Here is a 20,352-nt window from a genome sequence, read left to right on the forward strand (position 1 = left end):
AGGCGGGTTAGGGTCGTGGCTGCCTGCCCGCGCGCCGCTGCCCCTCTGGGAATTTTGCGCGGGAAACTGGCGTGGGCCCTGGCTCTTCTACGCCCTCCGCGCACACGCGGACTAGGCCTTAGACCCACAGCCTTCCAGGCCCCGCGCCTTAGAAGCTGGGCCACGGCCAACCGTTCGTGAATCTCGCCTTTAAAAGACGTCCCCTTAACCCTCCCCGGTCCGCCTGCCCGAGGAAGCGTGGACCCGCCCCCTCCTTCTCCACTTGTTTCAGTTCCTCCCCTCGCCGCCCCCGCAGCCCTCCAGTCCAAACAACCAGCAAACCAAACTTCTCCACAGTTCAAAGCCGCGGCCCGCGGCGCCGGGGAGGGAAGGAGGGGCAGGCGGGGCGCGTCTGGTGGGCGGGACCCCGAGCGCTCCGGAAGTTGCCCCGCCCTGAAGGCTCCGGCGTCGGGAAAGTGAGGGGAGGGCCCAGGCCTCTGTTGGACCGGGTGGGGCGTCCCTCAGCCTAACTACCCCCAGTTCCCGCGTCTCCGCAGGGCGCCTCTGCCTGGCTTCCAGGCTAAATTCGCGCCCACTCTTCCTGGGGTGCTGGCGGCGCGGGCCGTTTCCCCTCTTTTCCTCGGGCCTGTGAAGCCCAAAGCTTTCCTAGAAGCGCGCACAGCCGCCTGCTTTCCCCGCGGCTGGTCTTTGTTCAGGGACTGCAAGGGAGGAGGCGGGAGGCGGGTGAGATTTTTTTTAAAGTGGCCTGTCCCGGGGAAGTGCCCCAGAGCCCTGAGAGCCAACGTTCTGAGGAAAAGAAACTTTCCTTGTCCTTTAGTGTTGCTTACATTACCTAAAAGTATTTCCTCAGCCTCTGTGTTTAAAAGTCGCAGGGGAAAGACTATCTTAAGATTTAAAATCAGCGCTGCGCATCTTACCTTGGTGGAGACGTGTTTTCTCCTTCGCACTTAAGGTAGACGGTATGCGACCCGTCACCCCCCGTCCCAAGACGGTGTCGGGAGTTGGCTGACGCCCCCAGCCGAACTCACGCCCTCCTACTCCTCCGCGTTGGGTCCGCTGCTGGCGCTCCTGACTGGGGGTCGAGGCTAGACCGGACAGGCGGCTGACCTCAAGGCCTCCCGGGGCCGCCGCCCAGCGGGGAGCGCCCCAGGCGCGCGCTTTTCCAGTTCCTTCGAAAGCGCGGGGCTGAGGTCGCGGCTCTGGGCCCTCGGATGCAGCCGTGCAGTAGCGACACCTCAACCCCATAAAAGGCGGGCGCGGTCTTGTATCCGGGCTGGGTCTGAGGAAGCCGCAAGGTTGAGAGCGTTGGCCCTAGGTGTGAGCCTCTGCTGGCTTCGACGGTTCGAGAACATGAAGGACCTGGCTGCTGCTGCCCGGTCGGCTTAGAGCCAGCAAAGTAACAGGCCGTTCTGCTCCCCGTTTGTTCCAAAAGGCCTCGGCACGTGGGGATCTCGAGCAGGCCTCCGACTGGGGCCCGACTCCTTCCCTTCCAAAATTGTGTGGGGACAAGACAGTCCAGGACCTTCCCCTCTGTTCAGCGGTGTCCCTCGGTCGCTCGACGCGGGTTCAGTCATCTCCCCCACCCCAGGCGGCCTCTGCTCTCCACCCCTGGCCCCGGAGGGCGGCTTCGGGGATCTCATGGGGGATTTGCATGAGTCTGTCCCCAACCGACTGAGGGAGAACGAGGACATTATTGCCATCTTCAGAAATTGATTGCTGGATGTCCTACCGCCTGGCTAAACTTCCCCAACCCCTTTCAATTTGAAGCCGGCCGAGGAGCGAGGTCGAGAAGCTGACCGGGTGAGAGCTGAGTAGTTAAGTTCACGCACAGGGAGAGGGGACACGTTTTTCTGCTTTCACAGGGGTCTCTACACGCTCCAGTTTCTTCTAGCATCTGCCTGCACCGACATCACCGTGGTCGCAATGAAAACAGTAAAATAGGAACCTTGACACCCGCCCTCCCCGACACACACACACCCCGCCACTTCCATGAGAACCCAGCAGAGAATTTCCTGTTACACAACCGCGACAATCAGAAACTGTCGTTTTGATTACGATTTAGTTGGATGAGGAGCACCTACGAGAACTCCCAAATCTGGAGTCAGAACATCCTGACTTTCTCAGCAAAGGCACCTGCATCCTGAGCTTTTACATATACACACACGCAGCGATATTTCATGCTGAGAAAGACCCACAGATGCACATTATTTTTCCCTCTTCCACTGTTATCTGCCACAGTTCTACTAGTTAATTGCGGTTTGAGAACACACACCATCCAGAGGAGAGCACCAGTGGATCTAGTCTAGTGAGGTTACATTTACTTGTAATCCTCCCCCTTCCCTTTCCAATTTCTTTGATGATTTTTCCCATACGTGTGTAAGCTACGGGGACTTAGTAGAAGCAGGCCGCTCCTCCTCAATGTGATTTGGACCATATGCTTCCTACATTCATTCCCGCTCAGGCTTTTCTCTGCAGTAACTGCTAACACGTTATAGTCACCTTGAAATTTCCTCTGCTATTTTCCAATTAAAAGCTTAATAGCCCTGGAAACGGAGTTCATGTGGTGAAGTTTACCATAGCCCCTTGTTCTGAAAGGCTTTCTGCTGGGATCCCATTATGTGCTTGAATAAACCCTTTCTGCAAACAGAAATGGGACTCGGGGTTGTCAGGTGTTGGGTTACAATAGACTTTGAGGCAGGGGACATTTTACCAACATAAATACAAACCTGTCCCTATAGGGAGATGTTGTCAAATACTGGGATATGGAAAACATTCCCATCAAATATGAGAAAAGGATTACTGCACTATATCAAATGAGTATTTAGATCTCAGCCCCCGATGTGCACCGGAGTGAAACGGGCCCCAGGGACCAAATAATGCCAGACTGTTTGAGTGGCAAGGAGTTAGGGTGGCTAGGTGACCAAGGGAGAAACGGGGAAGAGGGGTCGCCTTGGTAGTGAGAATGCCCCCACAAACCTGGTGCAGAGCTCTTCTGCTTTCCTTTTAAAAATTTATTCATGCTCAAGTTCTTTCTACTCCTTGGTTTCACTGACCATTTGAAGAAAATCGGAAGAAATTTGGTTTTGAAAAAAGTCGTTGATCCCCACGTTTCCAAGAGACCCGGAGGTTTCAGCGCGATAGTTTTCAGATAAGGTGTCATTCGTGGCCCTGTATACCTCAGCGCGTTAAATGACTCGCGTCCAGCTCCTCACTTCCTAGCCTCTGGCCTACAGGGCTGCGGGCGACCTCTGCTTCCTGTTCCCAGAGCTTACGAAATTTCCTCCAGTTGTGCTTTAGGGCTTGCTTTCCTAGAGAAGGCTGAGACTGGAGGAAGGATTAAAGTGGTGGGGGAAGCGGCAAGACCGAGGGGTCCCTACCCCACGCGGCTTGGGAGGATGGCCTCCCACTCGAATGTTAGGGCTCCTTGTCCACACTCCAGGTCAGTCTCCCGCGATCCCCATCTCATGGACGTGTATGATACGGGACAGCTAAAGGCTTCGAGGGAAACACACAACCGGGTTCGGTTTTAAACCCTCCTCTCCTCCGCGAATCAGCCTTCTAGGCAGAGGGTTGGCTGCTAGAACGCCTGGAGGTGCTTCCCTTGAATTCACAGCAAACATCAGAGGAACGTTTTCGGGTTGTTTGCTTACTTCCAGGGGAGTACGGAGAAAAGGAAGAAAAGCGGCCTCCCGGAGGGATAAGGGCCTCTGTGCCCACGAGGGGTCGGGCATCGCAGCGGACTTGCCCGATTTCATCTAGCATTCGATTCCCCGCCAGGAGATGCGCTTGGTGCAAACACTCTTAGAAGCGTACCCACCGAAGGCTCTGGAACAGCCCCGCTTCGCATAGAGCTATTGTGCTGTCCTGCTCCCAGTGTATCTACCTGTTTTGGTTTTTGTTTATTTGCTGATGGGCAGGGGGGAGGGCGAGGGGGAGGGCCTTCCTTGTGCACATATAGCGATAGTCTGCACTAGGCCAAACCGGCTACTCCTGGGAGAATGGGAACACACAAATAATCTAAACGAAGTTTTCTGCTGTCATCTTGTGCAAGGACCCTCTCCCCCAAGACATCTATGACTGGGGTCTGTAGGTTAAGGGGTGAAAAGTGGCCCTATCCCATAACCATAACTAAATCACAGAATCCTTGGGGATCTGAATTGAGTGGCTGGCTCCAGACTTCCGTTTGCTTCCAGTGGCTGCTGGGAGAGAGGGAAGAGATAACTTTGGGGGCGCTAATGTGGCTTCTGCGTCTGCTCCTTGAAAGTTTATACCTGGCGCTTAGCAAATTCTTTCCGGGAACACGTATGTCCCTGACCTTTCAGGATATTGTTTAATATTAAAACATGGAGAGGAGGATCGAAAAGTAAAATTTGCCTGCCAGAAAAAAAAAAGAGGGGGGGGTTGTCATCCTTGGGCCGGCAGATCTCCACAAACATTTTCTCCCAAAGCAACAAAAGATTAAAAAAATACGTTTTAAAAGGAAATTAAGAAAAGAGCCTAACTTTCCCAAACCAACATCACTCCAATCCCCTATCCTAAACTCCACCCAGGTCTGTGGTGCACCCCCAACACTCCCGTAGGTTCGGGTTCTCCCAGAGCTGAGTTTCTGCAGCCAAACGTCGGGATAAAAGCAGCCTTGTGCTTGGAAAAACGCGGCCACAGCAGGACTGAAGGGAGGAGAAGAGAGAGAAGGGGAGCGGCCACCTCACTCCCTTACATGGACCCCCACCCTCACTCTCGCTGGTCCTCCCCTTCTCCGCCCCGCGAGCACGCCGCGTTCCGGAGCGCTGCAGTCTCCCGCTGCAGGCTCGGGTAGTGGAGAGGACTTGGAGGAGGGGGCCGTGAGCGCCCCCGCGAGCGTGGCCTGGCTGCAGGTGGCAAGGAAGGTGAAGTGCAGGGACCTGAGGGGAGCAAAGGAGGAGGAAGGCGTGGGGCGGGGAGTGCAAGGAGACCGGGACCCCAGGGGTGGGGGTGGCGGTGGGAAGGAGGAGGGGTTGGAGGAGGGCGGCGGAGGAGGTGCTGGGTCCGGCCAGCGCGCGAGGGAACTGCAGACGAGCTGGTTCAGACCTTAAACAGAGCTCTCGCCCGCTCCTTGCAGCCGCCGCTGCGCCTTAGCAAGGGAGGACGTGCCGACTCGGCTGCGCGCCCTAAGCAGCGGCCCGCATTGGGGGTTGGCTGGGCTCGAGCCGGGAGGCCGAGCTGTGAGCGCCGAGGGAGCTGGAGAGACGGCTGCGGCACCTCCAGCCGCTCCGGGGCACACCCAACCGCTGGGGCTCCGGGACCAAGGGTCGCGCCGCCCGGAGGCCGCCCCTGAGAGTGCCTCGCAACCCTGCCGTCCAGAGCTCCCTGGACCGCTCCCGCCTCCAGCCAGTCAACTCATCCGGGAGCCTGGAGCATGAACGGCTACGGCTCCCCCTACCTGTACATGGGCGGCCCGGTGTCGCAGCCGCCGCGGGCGCCCCTGCAGCGCACGCCCAAGTGCGCGCGCTGCCGCAACCACGGCGTGCTCTCCTGGCTCAAGGGCCACAAGCGCTACTGCCGCTTCAAGGACTGCACCTGCGAGAAGTGCATCCTCATCATCGAGCGGCAGAGGGTCATGGCGGCGCAGGTGGCGCTGCGCCGGCAGCAAGCCAACGAGAGCCTGGAGAGCCTCATCCCCGACTCGCTGCGCGCACTGCCCGGGCCCCCGCCGCCCGGGGACGCCGCCGCCGCCCCGCAGCCGCCACCGGCCTCTCAGCCGTCTCAGCCGCCGCCGCCGCCGCCGCGCCCTGCTGCCGAGTTGGCCGCGGCCGCGGCTCTGCGCTGGACCTCCGAGCCGCAGCCCGGGGCTCTGCAGGCGCAGCTCGCCAAGCCAGGTAAGAGCGTCTGCGGTGCGGGAGTTTGGCCGGGCGCTTGGGCAACTTCGGAATGCCTGCTGCAGCTCCACCTGGGACGCCTGGAGGCAAGGTTTTGGAAAGTGGGCCTGGCGGAGTTTTCTTTCCCACCCTCCGCCAGGCCGGTGTTTCCTCTCCCAGGAGAAGCCGGCTGAGTCTGGACCCAGCGCGGGTGGCACTCGCGCCCGCCGGGAAGGCGTCTCCGGGGAGCCACACCACGGGACTGTGAATCAGGGTCGTCAGGTGCCTTCCCCAGGTTAAAGGGGAACATGTCAGATTGAGCAGGGAGATAAACGGAGTCGAGACGGGACCAAATTAAAACGCAGGCGGGCACACTGCCCTACATGGGGCAGAGTTTCCTGGGCTGCGGGTTTCAGAGGGCCTCGCATTTGGGGGTTGGAATGGGTAGGTGTAGGGAAGGAGCCAAGGCCCAGCCCTGGCTGACTCTGAGCTGCCTGTGCTTCTCGGCCTTGCCCCGCCCAGCCGGCCCGGCCCGGCCCGGCCCGGCCCAGGGCCCAGGAAAATTTGAGTGAGGACGAGCATTCCAACTCTGACCCATGGCCTTTCTAGCTTTGCTCCGTGGTCTCCAGACTGTTGTAATTGGTGAAAGAAGTACCATTTAGCAATGACCGTAAAAAGGTCCCGAAAGGCTCCTGAGCTGATAGCGGGACCTGGTGCGCCAGAATTCACTCCTTTGCAGAACCTCCTAGATCCTTTAACACTGTTCCCCAGGCTGCCCTCAGTTGTCTTCGTGTTTTAAAGAAATAAAAAACAAAATCTGATCCCCCACCACCCATCCGTTTCTCTCCTACAGGCCTCCTGAGCTTGGCAGGCCTGAGCTGGGTCTCTTAGTCTCTCTCCTCCTGGGGAATTTCTAGCTTGCTGTTCTGCCTAGCGCAAGAGCTCTTCTGACGGCTCTTGAAATTCAGTGGACACGTGTTTGGTGTTTCTCTGGGTCAAATGCACAAAGGAAAACGGCCCACCTTCTCCCGGAAGGAGGCATGCTGGAATTAGGAGTGGGAAGGTCCAGAGCCCTCCTGTAGGTAGAACTGTGGCAAAGCTGGTACCTACACTGACCTGCCAGCTTCCTAAAGACTACCCTAGCTTCTGGAGAGAGGCTTTCAGGAGCACAGGACTGCTTTGCTTGGATCCTGTGCAGCTGGGGAAACGATGCAGACTCACCTGTTTGGTGGTGAGTCGATGGGTGACTGGCAGGTCCAGTTCTTCTGCCCTTTCAGTCATGCTATCCAGGCCTGAAGCTCTGAGAAGAGCCTGTGTGTGAGAGAAGGGCTGGGAATTTTAAAGATGGAAGAGAGTTTGCTGAACTTGGATTTTGTGGATATTTAATCCAAGTTAGTATGTAAACATTTCTCAAGAATGCTCACCAGTCCTCTCTTTTGTCTGTCTCATCTTTTTATATTTATGGATTTGCCACAGAGGAATGAGAGGAGGAGAAAAAGGTTTTAGTGCTTTTTTTTTTTTTCTCCCATAGGTTTGAACAAGTAACTAGGAGGAGTTTGGTCTCAGCTCTAGAAGTGGACTTGTACCAATATATTTTCTTAATTTTTTTCCATTTCCAGCTTCTCTGGTTCTTTTTCCCGCAGGACTAGGGCAGAGGTCTGAGTTAATATCAGAGGTAGCATTTTGCAGTGGCCACCTGCCCAGCAGCACTCCTGTGATAGGGCATTGGGTTCTGTGGTCTCTGTTCAAGAGGATTCCTTTCATATCCTCTGTTCTTCAGAGTGTTCTTTGAGATAGCCAAAGCTCATGATTTCTAAAGAGTCACAAAACTAAAAACACAACCCCAGGAGGAGGAGGAGTGAGGGCAGGCAGGAAGGCGGAGTAGCAGCTGCAGCAGCAGCAGCAGGATACATGCTTTGGGAGAATAGAAAAAGGAAACGGATTTCAACTGGACAAACCAGAGCTGTGCTCTGTTTTACTCCTACCTAATACTCAGTGATAGCCTGAGCCTTCCAAATTGAAAACAGGTAATTGCAAAAGAGAATAGGATTGAATAGGGGACTGAGGAGGCATCAGGGGGCTCAGATTCCAGCTAGTCACCTGCACCCCATACCTTGCATATTGATGTACACAACTTTTGTTTTCTTCTTTCAATTGATTTGACCCCATAATTCATTTTTTTTGAAAAAGCCAATCACTAATCTGATGGGGAGTGGGGAGAAAGGTAGGAGAATAATAGATAATTGCTTAGGAAGACAGGCAGACAAGTGGATCCATTCTACGCAGTGCTTGTAGGAATAAAGTCCATTTGGGGTTTAAGTTGGAGACAACTGCCCACTGAGACTGCCTGTTGCTATATGTATTACACCCTTTTTGCAGTTGTTCTGATAATGTGTTTGTGTATAACAGTCCATGTGTATTTAGAAGGATGTCAGAGCTACTCCTGGATAAGAAGTTCACTATATGTAGAGAGTAAGCACATCTCTATTGGAATGGTAGGTCCACATGTACATTAAGTAGACAGACCAGCAGAAATCTTTAAATATCTGCTGGCAGTGTAGATCTATTACTTTGTGAACTTTGATTTTAAAATGTGGTTGGTCTTTTTGCAGGGCAAAGGGCCTCTTTAGTACATAGCTGTGGAGAGAGAATTTTTTTTCTTGTATACAAAAACACATAGAGTCTCTCCTCTCAAGAAATCTTTGAGAAAAGCACATGCCTTAAGAAAGTGTATGTTTGCTGTGAATCACTGGAGAAAAACCACCCAGTTTAGGGAGTGATGTATTCACATCAAAACTCAGTTTTGTAACTGGAAGAAATTTTTCTCAAATTTTGCTTTAGATTTTTTAAAGGACTAGGGTTATTTTATCTAATGGTTTAGTATGTTGAACATCCCTTTCAATGTGTGGTGTTTTTAAGGAAAATTTTCATATTCTAGTAGTTTTTACTTCTAGTTTATGAAGTTTTCTTTTTTCTTTTTGAATATAGATTTCTCCTGCTCTTTACCATCTATGATGCACCTGGAATTAATTATGAGATTTTGATTGAGCCCAACATTTTGATTTAAGCTATATATTTGCATATATAGATATATTAAGCTATATATCTATTAAAAGCTGTATCTGTAGCTTAAATTTAAATTCTAATATCAGCTGTATATTTTTGTATATATGTATATATACATACACTGTTGAGTTCATTTATTCTTCTAAATTCCCTCTACATTCTTCTCATACTCCTTCTCCCCATGAAAATATAGGAGGCATGAAGATCTTCCAACTGTTAGTGTATCTGAATCAGCAGTCTCAACCAGGCTAGCCAGCCTTTCAGGACGTGGGCTCAAGAGCTGAGGGAAGTTAAGGGTCACCGCCAAGGTGAAAAGCTAAAATTACATTCTTGTGTTGTGGCTCTCTTCCCCACCCCCAACTTTTCTTCCAGGGGAGTCTCCTGGGTTGCCTTAGACTTTGGTGTGAAGAGAAGAAAGATCTTTGGCTATAGATTCTTCCTGGGCCTCTATCTGCCATCAAAATGAATATGTACACACATTCTTTTAAATGCTCTTAAAGGGAAAAAGAAATCAGAACTGTAGTTGGTTAGGAATAAGAGAGCAGGATCAAATGGGAAAATAGGATCTTCTTGTTGATTTACTGAGGGACGGGGGTGGAGCAAACAAGATAACTGTGGGGGAGAAGTAAGGAGATTTTGGAAAACTGCTTTTATTTTATTTTTCCTCTTGTCCTGCCCCTCCTAGCATCTTTATGCTTGTCTCTGGGCTTTTCTACTCCAGCTTGATTGGGTCCTACCAGATGCACTTCCTTTTTTTTCTTTATTTTTTTCCCAAAGTAAAGCACCTGCAAGTGTAGTGGGTATTGCGGAACACTCGTCCAGGCCAGGTTGGGAAACCATCTGACTATTGGCTAGGAGGAAATGAAAAGCAGGAAATACCCAAAAACCATTTATGAAGAAAGTGTACCTGTGAATTGAAAAACAGGGTCTCATTTTAAGACAGCTTGATTTAAAGGTGAGTCAAATCAAACCCCTTGACTCAGTTGCATTTTAGAAAACCAAATTTAAAAAACATTTTAAAAAACAAAGGTTTGACTCAGTTGCATTTTAAAAAACAAAACACAACCAAATAAAAAGGAATACACATACAGGCACTAAGGTCTCTTCCAAACCCCACCCCAGGGCTGGCTCTTGGGGCTGGGATGCTGCCGCTGCCAGGGAGGGGTCTTTCCAGCTCTTGGCTTGGCTGGTTTGCATGCAGTACAGATGGTATGTGTGTTGGGGGGCTTGTGGCAACTGGCCCAGGACTGGTACCCTAGCCACAGCGGGCGCAAGGTAAGGGTAAAGATTGGGGGCAGTGGAGGGGGGACCCTGCGGCCACAATGGACTGCTGCTGTCCCCTTGCACCAGGGGATTGGAGCTGCAGCTGAGCCCAGCTCCTCGACACCTGCAGGGGCCAGCTCTTTCCTTGCTCACTGTGGGCAGCTCAGGAACCGCCCAGACACAGCCACATCCCTTGTCTCTCCCACGTCCAGCTCTTGCCACCACTCCCTCTCTGCTCGTCCTGAGCTTCACTACCCGCTCCTTCCCAACGCAGGAGTCCAAAGTCCCGAGGTGAGTTGCCAGCTTTTGCAAAAATCATGCAAACAAAAAATAGGATGCCAATATTGCATGGGACATACTTTTACTAGAAATTCTTCATTGTTAATCTGACGTTCCCACTTAACTGGACGTCCTGTTATTTTACCTGGCAACCATAGGCCTCGGCCTTCCTCACCCAGCCCCAGTACCCACGAAGGTACTGCCTGTGCTCATCTCCTAGTTCTTTCTCTGCAGAGCCTGATCTTCGTGGGTCTGGTGTGGGAGAAGCGCTGGGGTCTGTCGTGTGGATCTGGGGACCAGTTGGCAGGAAAAATGAGTGTGTTACACATCTAGGAACTAGAGTTCTACTGCCATCTGAGAAAGAACCTCTCCCCACCTCCAAATCACTCCTTGGTGTTATAAATCTGGAGGATGGCCGTGCTCTCGACTTACACAACCAACTTTTCTTTTTCCCTGATGGATGAACTCCCGGGTTTAAAAGATTACAGTAATCACAGGAGGACAGTGTAAATCGAATCTGATAGCAATAACTTTTGGAGAAGGTCAGGCTCAAGTGAAATGTTACCAAGCAACAGGCATTTTGTTTGCAAAATACAATCAAAGAGCATTGATGAGAAATTCTTTGCTGCAGCCAGTCAGCACTTCTGCTAACAACTTTACAGAGAGAAAAGGAATAAATCTTCATAAATCAAAGTCCCAGGAGAACTCGGAGCCCCTTTCTGGAAATGTTGCACTTCTTCCTGACAGGAAAGAGGACTGAGCCCAGTAAAAAGCCATTTGCCTGCCCGCCTACCTCCTCTTCCTCTTTCCTTCTTCCTCACCTATTGCTTTGTTCCTTTATTCCCCCCTTTTAACGTGTTGCAGCCCCTTAGCTATTAGCTGCTTAGGTCCTTGGACCCCCTTGTCTAGTCCTGTGTGGCCCTGATGGTGTATGCATGGACGCTCATGGCAAAGGTGGAGGATGCCGTGGTGGGACAGCTGGTCCTCACAGGTCCACCGCCTTGTGATTGTGCCAGTTATGTCCCACACCAATTTAGTGAGTCATCCCTTTGCCTGAGCAATGCAACACATACTACTGTTCTCAGAAGGGAAACTAAAATAACTAGGTGTGGGTTTTATTTTTTTTTTTGCATTTTATTGTATAAACAGCTGTAAAAGGCACAATTAAGTACCAAATAACAGTAATAATTGTGAAAAACTTAACACCCAGCATATCAATTCTTTACATCTCCAATCTCTTGATTACAACAACTAAGCAGACATAAATTTTACAGAGCAGGGATCAGTGTTCCACTTTTTTCCCACTATTACTTTGTTTAGTTCAGCATATATCTCTGGCATCCATAATCTTTATATGTGAGCATTTAAAACAATAGTGCCTCCTGTGAAGACACCATGGTCTGCCCAGCTGCTATCCTTGGAGTTATTTGCTGTATTCCACTGTAAAATATGACCAACTGTAGCTTACTTGGAATTTTACAAAAGATTACTTAGTAATCTGTAAGCCTCTCAGTGAGCAGGAGGCAATGCTTTGATCATCTCTGTATAATCTTATCCAGCACCGTACATGAGAGCATAGTGAGGCATTTGTTAAATAGATGGATGATAGGCAGGTACATTTTTGAAGGTACCAAATAAACATGTAGATTTGTAGGTAATTTCTCCTCTGCTTCTTGGAAAGTATTTCCTTCTGAGTTAAGAAGGAAATAAAAACTAAATTTTTACAAAATATATGAGGTCCACAGTTATAAACCATACTTTCTTAAACCCAGTCCTATCTCTAGTAATATTCCCCCAAAATATTAGTGTCAAGGAACCACTCTGATTCCTTCATACATTATTAATTCAGTGTTGTTAATGATTTTTTAAAAAGCAAAGCATGGCTTGTGTGTGTGTGTGTGTATGTGTACATGTATATATATATATTTTTTCACAACCCTCCCCCACCCCATCAACCCACCCAGGAAGAAAGGAAGGTTTTTAGAGTGAGATCATACCCTGGTGTTCTTTAGATCTTCAACTATTCAGATTTTTTTTTTATTCATCACTTTCAGTGTGAGATAAAGATAACAGAAAATGTGAAATGTTTGTCTGTGGTTAGAATTCTGACTAGGCAATGGTCTCCTGTGGAAGTTCATCCTGCTTGGGCTCCCTCCCTTGCCCGGATGAGGATATGACAATCTATGTTTCAGAATGCATGACGTGATTTCAAAAGGGGTGGGGGAGTCCAGAGACTTTTGAGCTAGGAAATATTCCTCTCTTGCTAATTTTTCTGTGTTTTCATTCTGTATGTAAGAACTATTTTATTTTTGTAGATATAACTGGATATAATGGATACAGCCTGTAACATCTAAGTCAGAAAGATTTTTCACTTTTATGCATCTTGAGTAGAATGTTTGTTTCTCATATGTGGTAGACTTTCTCAAAGTATTTCAAATTACACATTTTTTTTTTTTACTAAATTGCGTTTTCATATGAAAAACTTCCCTAAAGAAAGTTACATTTTCAAACTATAATTTTAGATTGAAAGTCACTTTTATAAGTGTTTATTTTCTCTCCTTAGCTAAAAATCTTGTACCAAAAAAAAAAAAAAAAGAAAAGAAAAGTATTGTAGTCATCTTGTGGCGTATATTTTGAAGTTGGTAGCATTGTTATCTATAGAAAAACTTTTCCTTTCAATTGAATATCTACTTCTTTTAAAAACCTTTTTTTACCCTAGTGCAGTTTAAAAGAGATGGCTATAAGTGTTTCTGCCCCCATGAAATATGTAATAGAAGAGTGAATATTTAGTAAGATTTTTAAAATAGCTACATGTTTAGCGATAGAAACAGCATACTCATCACTTTCAATAATATTTGTAATATTTGATAAAATTGATACTTCCTCGTTTGACTAATAGTTTTGACTTTCTACACCCATCTACCAGGGGCAAAAATATTATCAGTTGAAATACACTCTTAATGTCTTAGGAATTAGGGTTTCAGTTTCAAGAAGAAAGAAGGCAAAATGTTTCAGGATTATTTCCTATTTTATTTTGTTAGTTGGGAGTTTCACATTTCTATGTCTGAAAAAGCCTTTGTGTTTTAAACCAACTAGAATGATTTGTAAAGTTTATTTAGGAAATAGTCTTGAGATGTAAAGAAATACCTGTTATTATACTTTATCACTGGGCTCAAAACTCACCCTCTATAATTACTTGTGCAAGTCTGTATTTATAATAGAATAATTTACAATACAACCAGTACTAGACACCATAGTGCCACAAAATTGCAGGGATTGTATATTCTGCCCTTCAGAAATTGTTGTTTGGTGAATTATTCTTGGTGCGAAGTTAGAGGCTAGTCTTCCTTTGCCTGGTTTTAAAGCTCCAAAAACCTAGATGTTGATGGAGATTCCACTCACCCAGCACTCCTTAGCAGGACTTTAGTGTGGCTCTGGTGCATGAACCTCACAGGTGTGCTCTCCTTGTTGCTTCTTTCGTCATCTTTGTCTTTCCTTTGAACACAGTATAAACAGTGCTAAGCTCAGCTGGTTGGTATACCCTGAATTTGTAGATTTGATTCCTGAGACATCCTTTTAGCTTTTCTCATATTTTGGGCACAGCCAGATACCCTGTTGGAGTGGGTGATCAACACAGAAACCTGCGGAGAGAGTATGGAGGATTCAGCATAATCTATCCATCACCACTCCTTGACAAGCAACCAGAAGTGCATGATGCACTAGCATGTCCCAGTAGCAGGACAAAGGGTAACACAACAAAATGAGAAAGTGACTTTCACAGTTTGAGAATTCACAGTTGCTAAACAAGCTGGCATCGATATAAGATTCCACTACCATCTGTTCCAAAGAAAATAGGAAAATAGGTACAAAGTGGAATTGTGTTTTGTCAGAGTTGTAATCCTGTAATCCTGCTGAATCCTGTATTCAGTTGATTGGGATGGTATATCTGTTGCTACCTTGGGAAAAAAAAAGACTACATTTTTATAATGGTAGATTTATTAGGTTACTGGGAACCTCATTCCGTAATTCTCCTTTAAGTTAGCCTTCTGCCGTGTGATCCACTTTCTTCTGAAGCATGAAGTGTACTGTGGAAGAGTCAATTTGGTTGATAGACCTCAAAAAACATTTCCTAATATGTTTTCAGTGTTTGAAACTTTTCCAAAGCGGGGGCAGGGGTACCTTTTAAAACACAGAGCTATTTGGTTCACACATTTCTTTTAAAAATAGTTGAGCTTTAAGCTTTCCAGCTGTGCTTATGTACCTTTTATTCCCAAGAAGGACCATTTGTTTCTCTTGCTTTAAAAAATCTCTTCACTATCTCCTCGTTACTGTGACACCGTATGACATATTTTTTCTTTTTTTATTGTGGTAAAGTATACATAATATAAAGTTTACAGTTTTAACCGTATTTAGGTGTATAATTCAGTGGCATTAAGTTTATTCAAAATGTTGTGTAGCCATCACCACCATCCATTTCCAGAACCTTTTCATCATTCCACACAGAAACTCCATACCCATTAAACAATAACTCTCCATTCCCTTTTCCTCCCAGCCCTTGGCAACCACCTTTCTACTTTCCCTCTGAATTTGCCCATTCTTGGTATCGAATATAAGTGGAGTCATACAGTATTTGTCTTTTTGTGTCTGGCGTATTTCACTTAGCCTAATGCAGTCAATGTTCGTCCATGTTATAGCATGTATCAGAATTCCATTCCTTTTTGAGGCTGAATAATATCCCACTGTGTGTGTGTGTGTGTGTGTGTGTGTGTGTTGTGTGTGTGTACCATGTTTTGTACATTCATGCATTGATGGACATTTGGGTTTTTTTCTCCTTTTGGCTATTGTGAATGCTGCTGCTATGAACATTGGTATGTAATGTGTGTCATATTTGAGGCTTAGCAAATGCTGCAAGGCCCTGTTTGCTTTTTCTCCTGCATGTGCGTCTTATTTCCCCAGAAGATAAAGTCCATAATTTAGGTGTGAGTCTTACACTTGTTGGTGTTTTTCATCCTTTATTCTGTTTCTCCCAGTATCTTGCAGAAATATAAATACTTGGTGCTAATCATAGTAATGTAGGCTAAAGTTAAAAAAAGAAGAAAACTCTTTAGAAGTACATAGTACTTTAAAGAAGTACTTTATGTCCATACCGTATTTATATGGGGAGAGTATTTGACTTGTTTTTCCAATTTCCGAAAGTGATAGTATATTTACATATATTATCAAGTGTTTTCAATTGTTTAATAATTTTCAAATGTTTAATAATAGAGTAACAGCCAAGAAGTATGTATGGGGTCATGAGTCAGGAAAATTTAAATACATCTAGCTGATTATAAAGTAAATCTATAGAAGCCTTTTTGTTGCTATATTTCTCTTTTGGATCAAGGACATGAGTTCAAATGCTATATGAGTTCAAATACTCAAGAGATAAAAGCTGGGTCTCCCACCCTAAGAAGTCATAGGAGAGAATATGTCAAATTTCTCTTACAAAAATAGTCATTCTACAATAGAGTCTTTGTCACAGAGTCATTATATAAAGTGAAGATGGCTTCTTATGTATGTGCTGCAAATGAACCTCTCATTAGAAATCTTACATTTTGTATTAAAAAAGAAGCAGTTAAAAAAAAAGAAAAAAGAAGCAGTTTAATTAAAATGCAAATTTGGTATAAGTATGAATTCCTATCAAATTTATGTTGACACTTGCACTGAGGTAATTTAAGAATGTTTTAAAATTATTTACTTATGTTTGCCACATATTTATTGCTTTATGAAGGACCAAAGTTTTGTTTTTTGGTTACACTTAGATATATCCTGTATTAGAAGAATGTTCATAAGTGGGCCTTTAAGACTTTTAAAATAAACAACAAGTGTAGGAGAAGATGGCTTCTAGAAGCTGCTTTGATGAAATTTCACCAGCTGGCTATCTGTACATAAACAGGTGTGCTCACAAAAAAGGCAACAATGAGGCCATTCAGGTAGGGCAGCAGCAAACACAGGCAAAGCAATTGTTTACAACCCAACAACCAGGTCATTAATAATTTTCATCTTTTGGGCTTGCACAATGGCTGACGCCTGTAATCCCAGCACTTTGGGAGGCCGAGGCTGCTAGCTCACCAGAGGTCGGGAGTTTGAGACCAGCCTGATCAACATGGAGAAACCCTGTCTCTACTAAAAATACAAAACTAGCCGGACATGGTGATGCATGCCTGTAATCCCAGCTACTCAGAAGGCTGAGGCAGGAGAATTGCTTGAACCTGGGAGGCGGAAGTTGCGGTCAGCTTAGATCGTGCCATTGTACTTCAGCCTGAGCAACAAGAGTGAAACTCTTTCTCAAAAAAAAAAAAAAAAAAAACGAATTTTCATCTTTCGATCAGTTACCCTGGCTTTGAGTAGCCACAGCCAGTGCATGTTTCAAAAAAGGATAAAACTCGGCTGGGCACAGTGACTCATGCCTGTAATGCCAGCACTTTGGGAGGCCGAGGTGGGCGAATCATGAGGTCAAGAGATTGAGACTATCCTGGCCAACATGGTGAAACCCTGTCTCTACTAAAAATGCAAAAATTAGCTGGGTGTAGTGGTGTGCACCTATAGTCCCAGCTACTCAGGAGGCTGAGACAGGAGAATTGCTTGAACCCAGGAGTCTGAGGTTTCAGTGAGCCCAGATCGCATCACTGTACTCCAGCCTGGTGACAGAGTAAGACTGTGCCTCAAAAAAAAGGATAAAACTCGATTTGCATATAGCTTGCTTCTACAAAATATGTTTCTTTATTATAAAGGCCTGTTAGAATTTACTACTGCAAAGCAAACCCTTCTGACTTACTCTTTTCTGTGTGCTGAGCCCTGCAATATTACCAGACATTAGGTAAAAATATTCTTAGGTCAACATGTTAAATTTGCAACTGGTTTACTTTATAGCAGGTATCTGCTTTATTTGGGAAGCTTTTTTCCCTTCTTCTTCTTTTCATATAATACAAAATGGTATCTTCAAATTTCACTGGCTTAAAAAAAAAGGCATCTTCAAGTCTTTTCCATGAACTTTACCAACAAAACCGTTCAGGGACACGTATCTGCCTCATGCCAGCTGTGGCTGTGGATCGTGATGATGCATTGTTTCATTGATGGATAATGCTCCCGTGCAGTTTCTAGCCCTTTCTAGCCACTTCCTTTTTCCTCTCCAGCAACTTATCCTGCCATCCAGAATTCAGAGCTGGTTTTGTTTGCTGTCTAGCTCAAGTTATTGGCAACCAAGTTTGCCAGTCCCTCAAGTGGCTTCTTACGAAAGATTTCAATGGATAGAGTTATCTTTCACTTAGCAATTGAATTAGCTCGCTATTGTACATGGTAACCTGATGAAACACACTGATTGGTTCATAAGACATATTTAACACAAAATCAGCCTATGGGAAGTAGATTTAAAATATTAAAATTCCCTGTGGTTATCTGGATGGTGCTGTCCCTAGATTACAGCTGGGGACCTCATTTGCAGAAGAAGAGCTGGAGGACAAGCTGAGCTCATTTTCCTGTTTCTCCCAGAGCTTTGCTCTTCCAGGAGTTTCCCGCGGTCCCACAGACACTCCTAATTGAGATTGTCACTGCTATGAAAACCATATCTTCCGTGGTTATAGGTTCATGTAGCCGTTCCATGATGAAGACAAGCTTCCTTGCCCAAAGCATTCTAAGAAGTCACTCTGATTTCTAGCCCTTTATTTAGAGGTTTTTTTTTTCTTTTCATTTGCCAGTGACATAGTTCAAATTTTTTTAAAAAGGCTTGTAGTATATTATGACCCACTGGGATGCATTTGCTCTTCCAAAAAGCACGTGTACAGGCTCTTCTGATCACATCTGTTCCTCTTTATGCACACCAGGAAAAGATTAACTCAGCTGTTCTGTTTTTCAGATTTGGCTGAAGAACGACTTGGAGATGGCAGCTCAGCAGACAATACAGAGGTCTTCAGCGACAAAGACACTGACCAGAGGAGTTCCCCAGATGTGACAAAGAATAAGGGCTGCTTCACCCCTGAGAGCCCTGAGATAGTGTCTGTGGATGAAGGGGGGTATGCTGTCCAGAAAAATGGAGGCAACCCTGAGAGCCACCCTGACAGCCCCAAGTACCACGCGGAGCAGAATCACCTCCTGATTGAGGGCCCCTCGGGGACTGTTTCTCTGCCCTTCAGCTTGAAAGCCAACAGACCACCACTCGAAGTGTTAAAAAAGATATTCCCCAATCAGAAGCCAACAGTGCTTGAGCTCATCCTCAAGGGCTGTGGCGGGGACTTGGTGAGTGCCGTGGAAGTCCTGCTCTCCAGCCGATCCTCAGTCACGGGAGCAGAGCGAACTTCCGCAGAACCCGAGAGTCTAGTGTTGCCCTCCAATGGGCACATCTTTGAACACACCTTGAGCTCCTACCCCATCTCGTCTTCCAAATGGTCTGTGGGATCAGCCTTTCGAGTCCCAGACACGTTGAGGTTTTCTGCCGACTCTAGTAATGTTGTCCCCAATCCCTTGGCCGTGCCTCTGCAGCACCCTTTCCCCCAGCCACCCCGGTACCCGCTGATGCTGAGGAATACTTTGGCGAGAAACCAGTCGAGCCCCTTTTTGCCCAATGATGTCACCCTGTGGAACACCATGACGCTGCAGCAGCAGTATCAGTTGAGGTCCCAGTATGTTAGTCCTTTCCCCAGTAACACTACCAGCGTCTTCAGAAGCTCACCAGTCCTTCCTGCCCGTGCCACTGAAGACCCTCGGATTTCCATCCCTGATGATGGGTGTCCAATTGTGTCAAAGCAGTCCATGTACACCGAGGACGACTATGACGAGAGGTCTGACTCCTCGGACTCGAGAATACTCAACACATCATCTTAAAGTGGTGCTGGATGGGTGGCGGCCAGGTGACGTTTTCTGTGCATTTTGACCCTGAGGCATCTGAGGAGAGGCCACATCTTGTGTATGTCCTTTCCTTCTGTTTGACAAAGTGACTGTGCTTGATTCTATACATTAGCAATAAAAACATAACTTATTTAACTTCTTGCACTTCACTGGAAAATGCCAAATAGCTCTGCTCTGTGGCTTTAGTGCTGAATGTTTATTGTAAAAGAGAGTCTAATGTTAAGAATAGTCTTGGGAAGGCTGGGTCCATGGAACATTTATTTGGGGATGTAAAGCTGAAGGTCAGCCTTGCACCTAAACCCAACCTGGAATGTTAAATGAAATTATATACTTGAATGCAATTTTGTAAAAGTGGATTCCTCAGGATATGTGAAACCTAAAGGAAGTGGTTCGGTTGCAAATGGACTATAAACAGGGACATTATATTCTTATGCTAAAAATCCTTGCATTTTAAAGAGAGATGCACTTAAGAATAGAGTGAACTGCCTCATATGCTTATTTAGGCTTGGACAGTTTTCAGAGACAAACTCCATTAAGAATTACTCCTTTCACATGGCTGAATCGAAATATGTGTAATGTCAATGTAAAACCAATCACAGCTGTGAACTGCATGAAATGTATTGTGAAACGAACACAAGATTAAGCTTTGTCGGGTTAATATAGCATGCTAAGGACTCTAGAAAAAAAATAAATAAGGAGATGAGCTTGGTTTATGTCATTTCTACTTGTAGAAAGAGGATCTCTAAAAATAGAAACGATGTAAAAACGACTTACTGATGCATGGATTAGGAATCAAAGTATCAGTTAAACGAGGCGTTCCTGAGAAATATCAATGGCAAAGTTTTAGGGCTGCATTCAGAAACACAGATAATTTGTTCAAGAATGGAGTTAATTCCCTGTATTCTCTTCAACACATACTTACTGAGTGCCTACTATGTTTAAGAGAATGTGCTTTCTATGTATCATCCAAGTTACCTACCTATGAGTCCAAGATAAGCAGGTATTTTAGTGGAGAATCCCATTAAAA

General features: G+C 46.4%; 1 protein-coding gene and 1 long non-coding RNA gene across 2 annotated transcripts; one reads left to right on the forward strand and one right to left on the reverse strand.

Annotated features, from left to right (window-relative positions):
- Positions 1-2,996: 2,996 nt before the first annotated feature.
- Positions 2,997-5,502, reverse strand: LOC119469477. Its single transcript, XR_005198302.1, has 2 exons — positions 5,420-5,502; positions 2,997-3,324 (listed from the first exon to the last, which is right to left on the reverse strand). It is a non-coding gene; the product is annotated as an uncharacterized LOC119469477 (long non-coding RNA).
- On the forward strand, positions 3,318-20,028 carry DMRT3 (doublesex and mab-3 related transcription factor 3). Its single transcript, XM_017518335.2, has 2 exons — positions 3,318-5,855; positions 18,337-20,028. Exons 1-2 carry the CDS (start codon positions 5,396-5,398, stop codon positions 19,299-19,301), a joined length of 1,425 nt encoding a protein of 474 aa, XP_017373824.1. The 5' UTR covers positions 3,318-5,395; the 3' UTR covers positions 19,302-20,028.
- Positions 20,029-20,352: the final 324 nt, after the last annotated feature.

Source organism: Cebus imitator, unplaced genomic scaffold (genome assembly GCF_001604975.1).
Source record: "Cebus imitator isolate Cc_AM_T3 unplaced genomic scaffold, Cebus_imitator-1.0 Scaffold670, whole genome shotgun sequence".
NCBI classification, from domain to species: Eukaryota; Metazoa; Chordata; class Mammalia; order Primates; family Cebidae; genus Cebus; species Cebus imitator.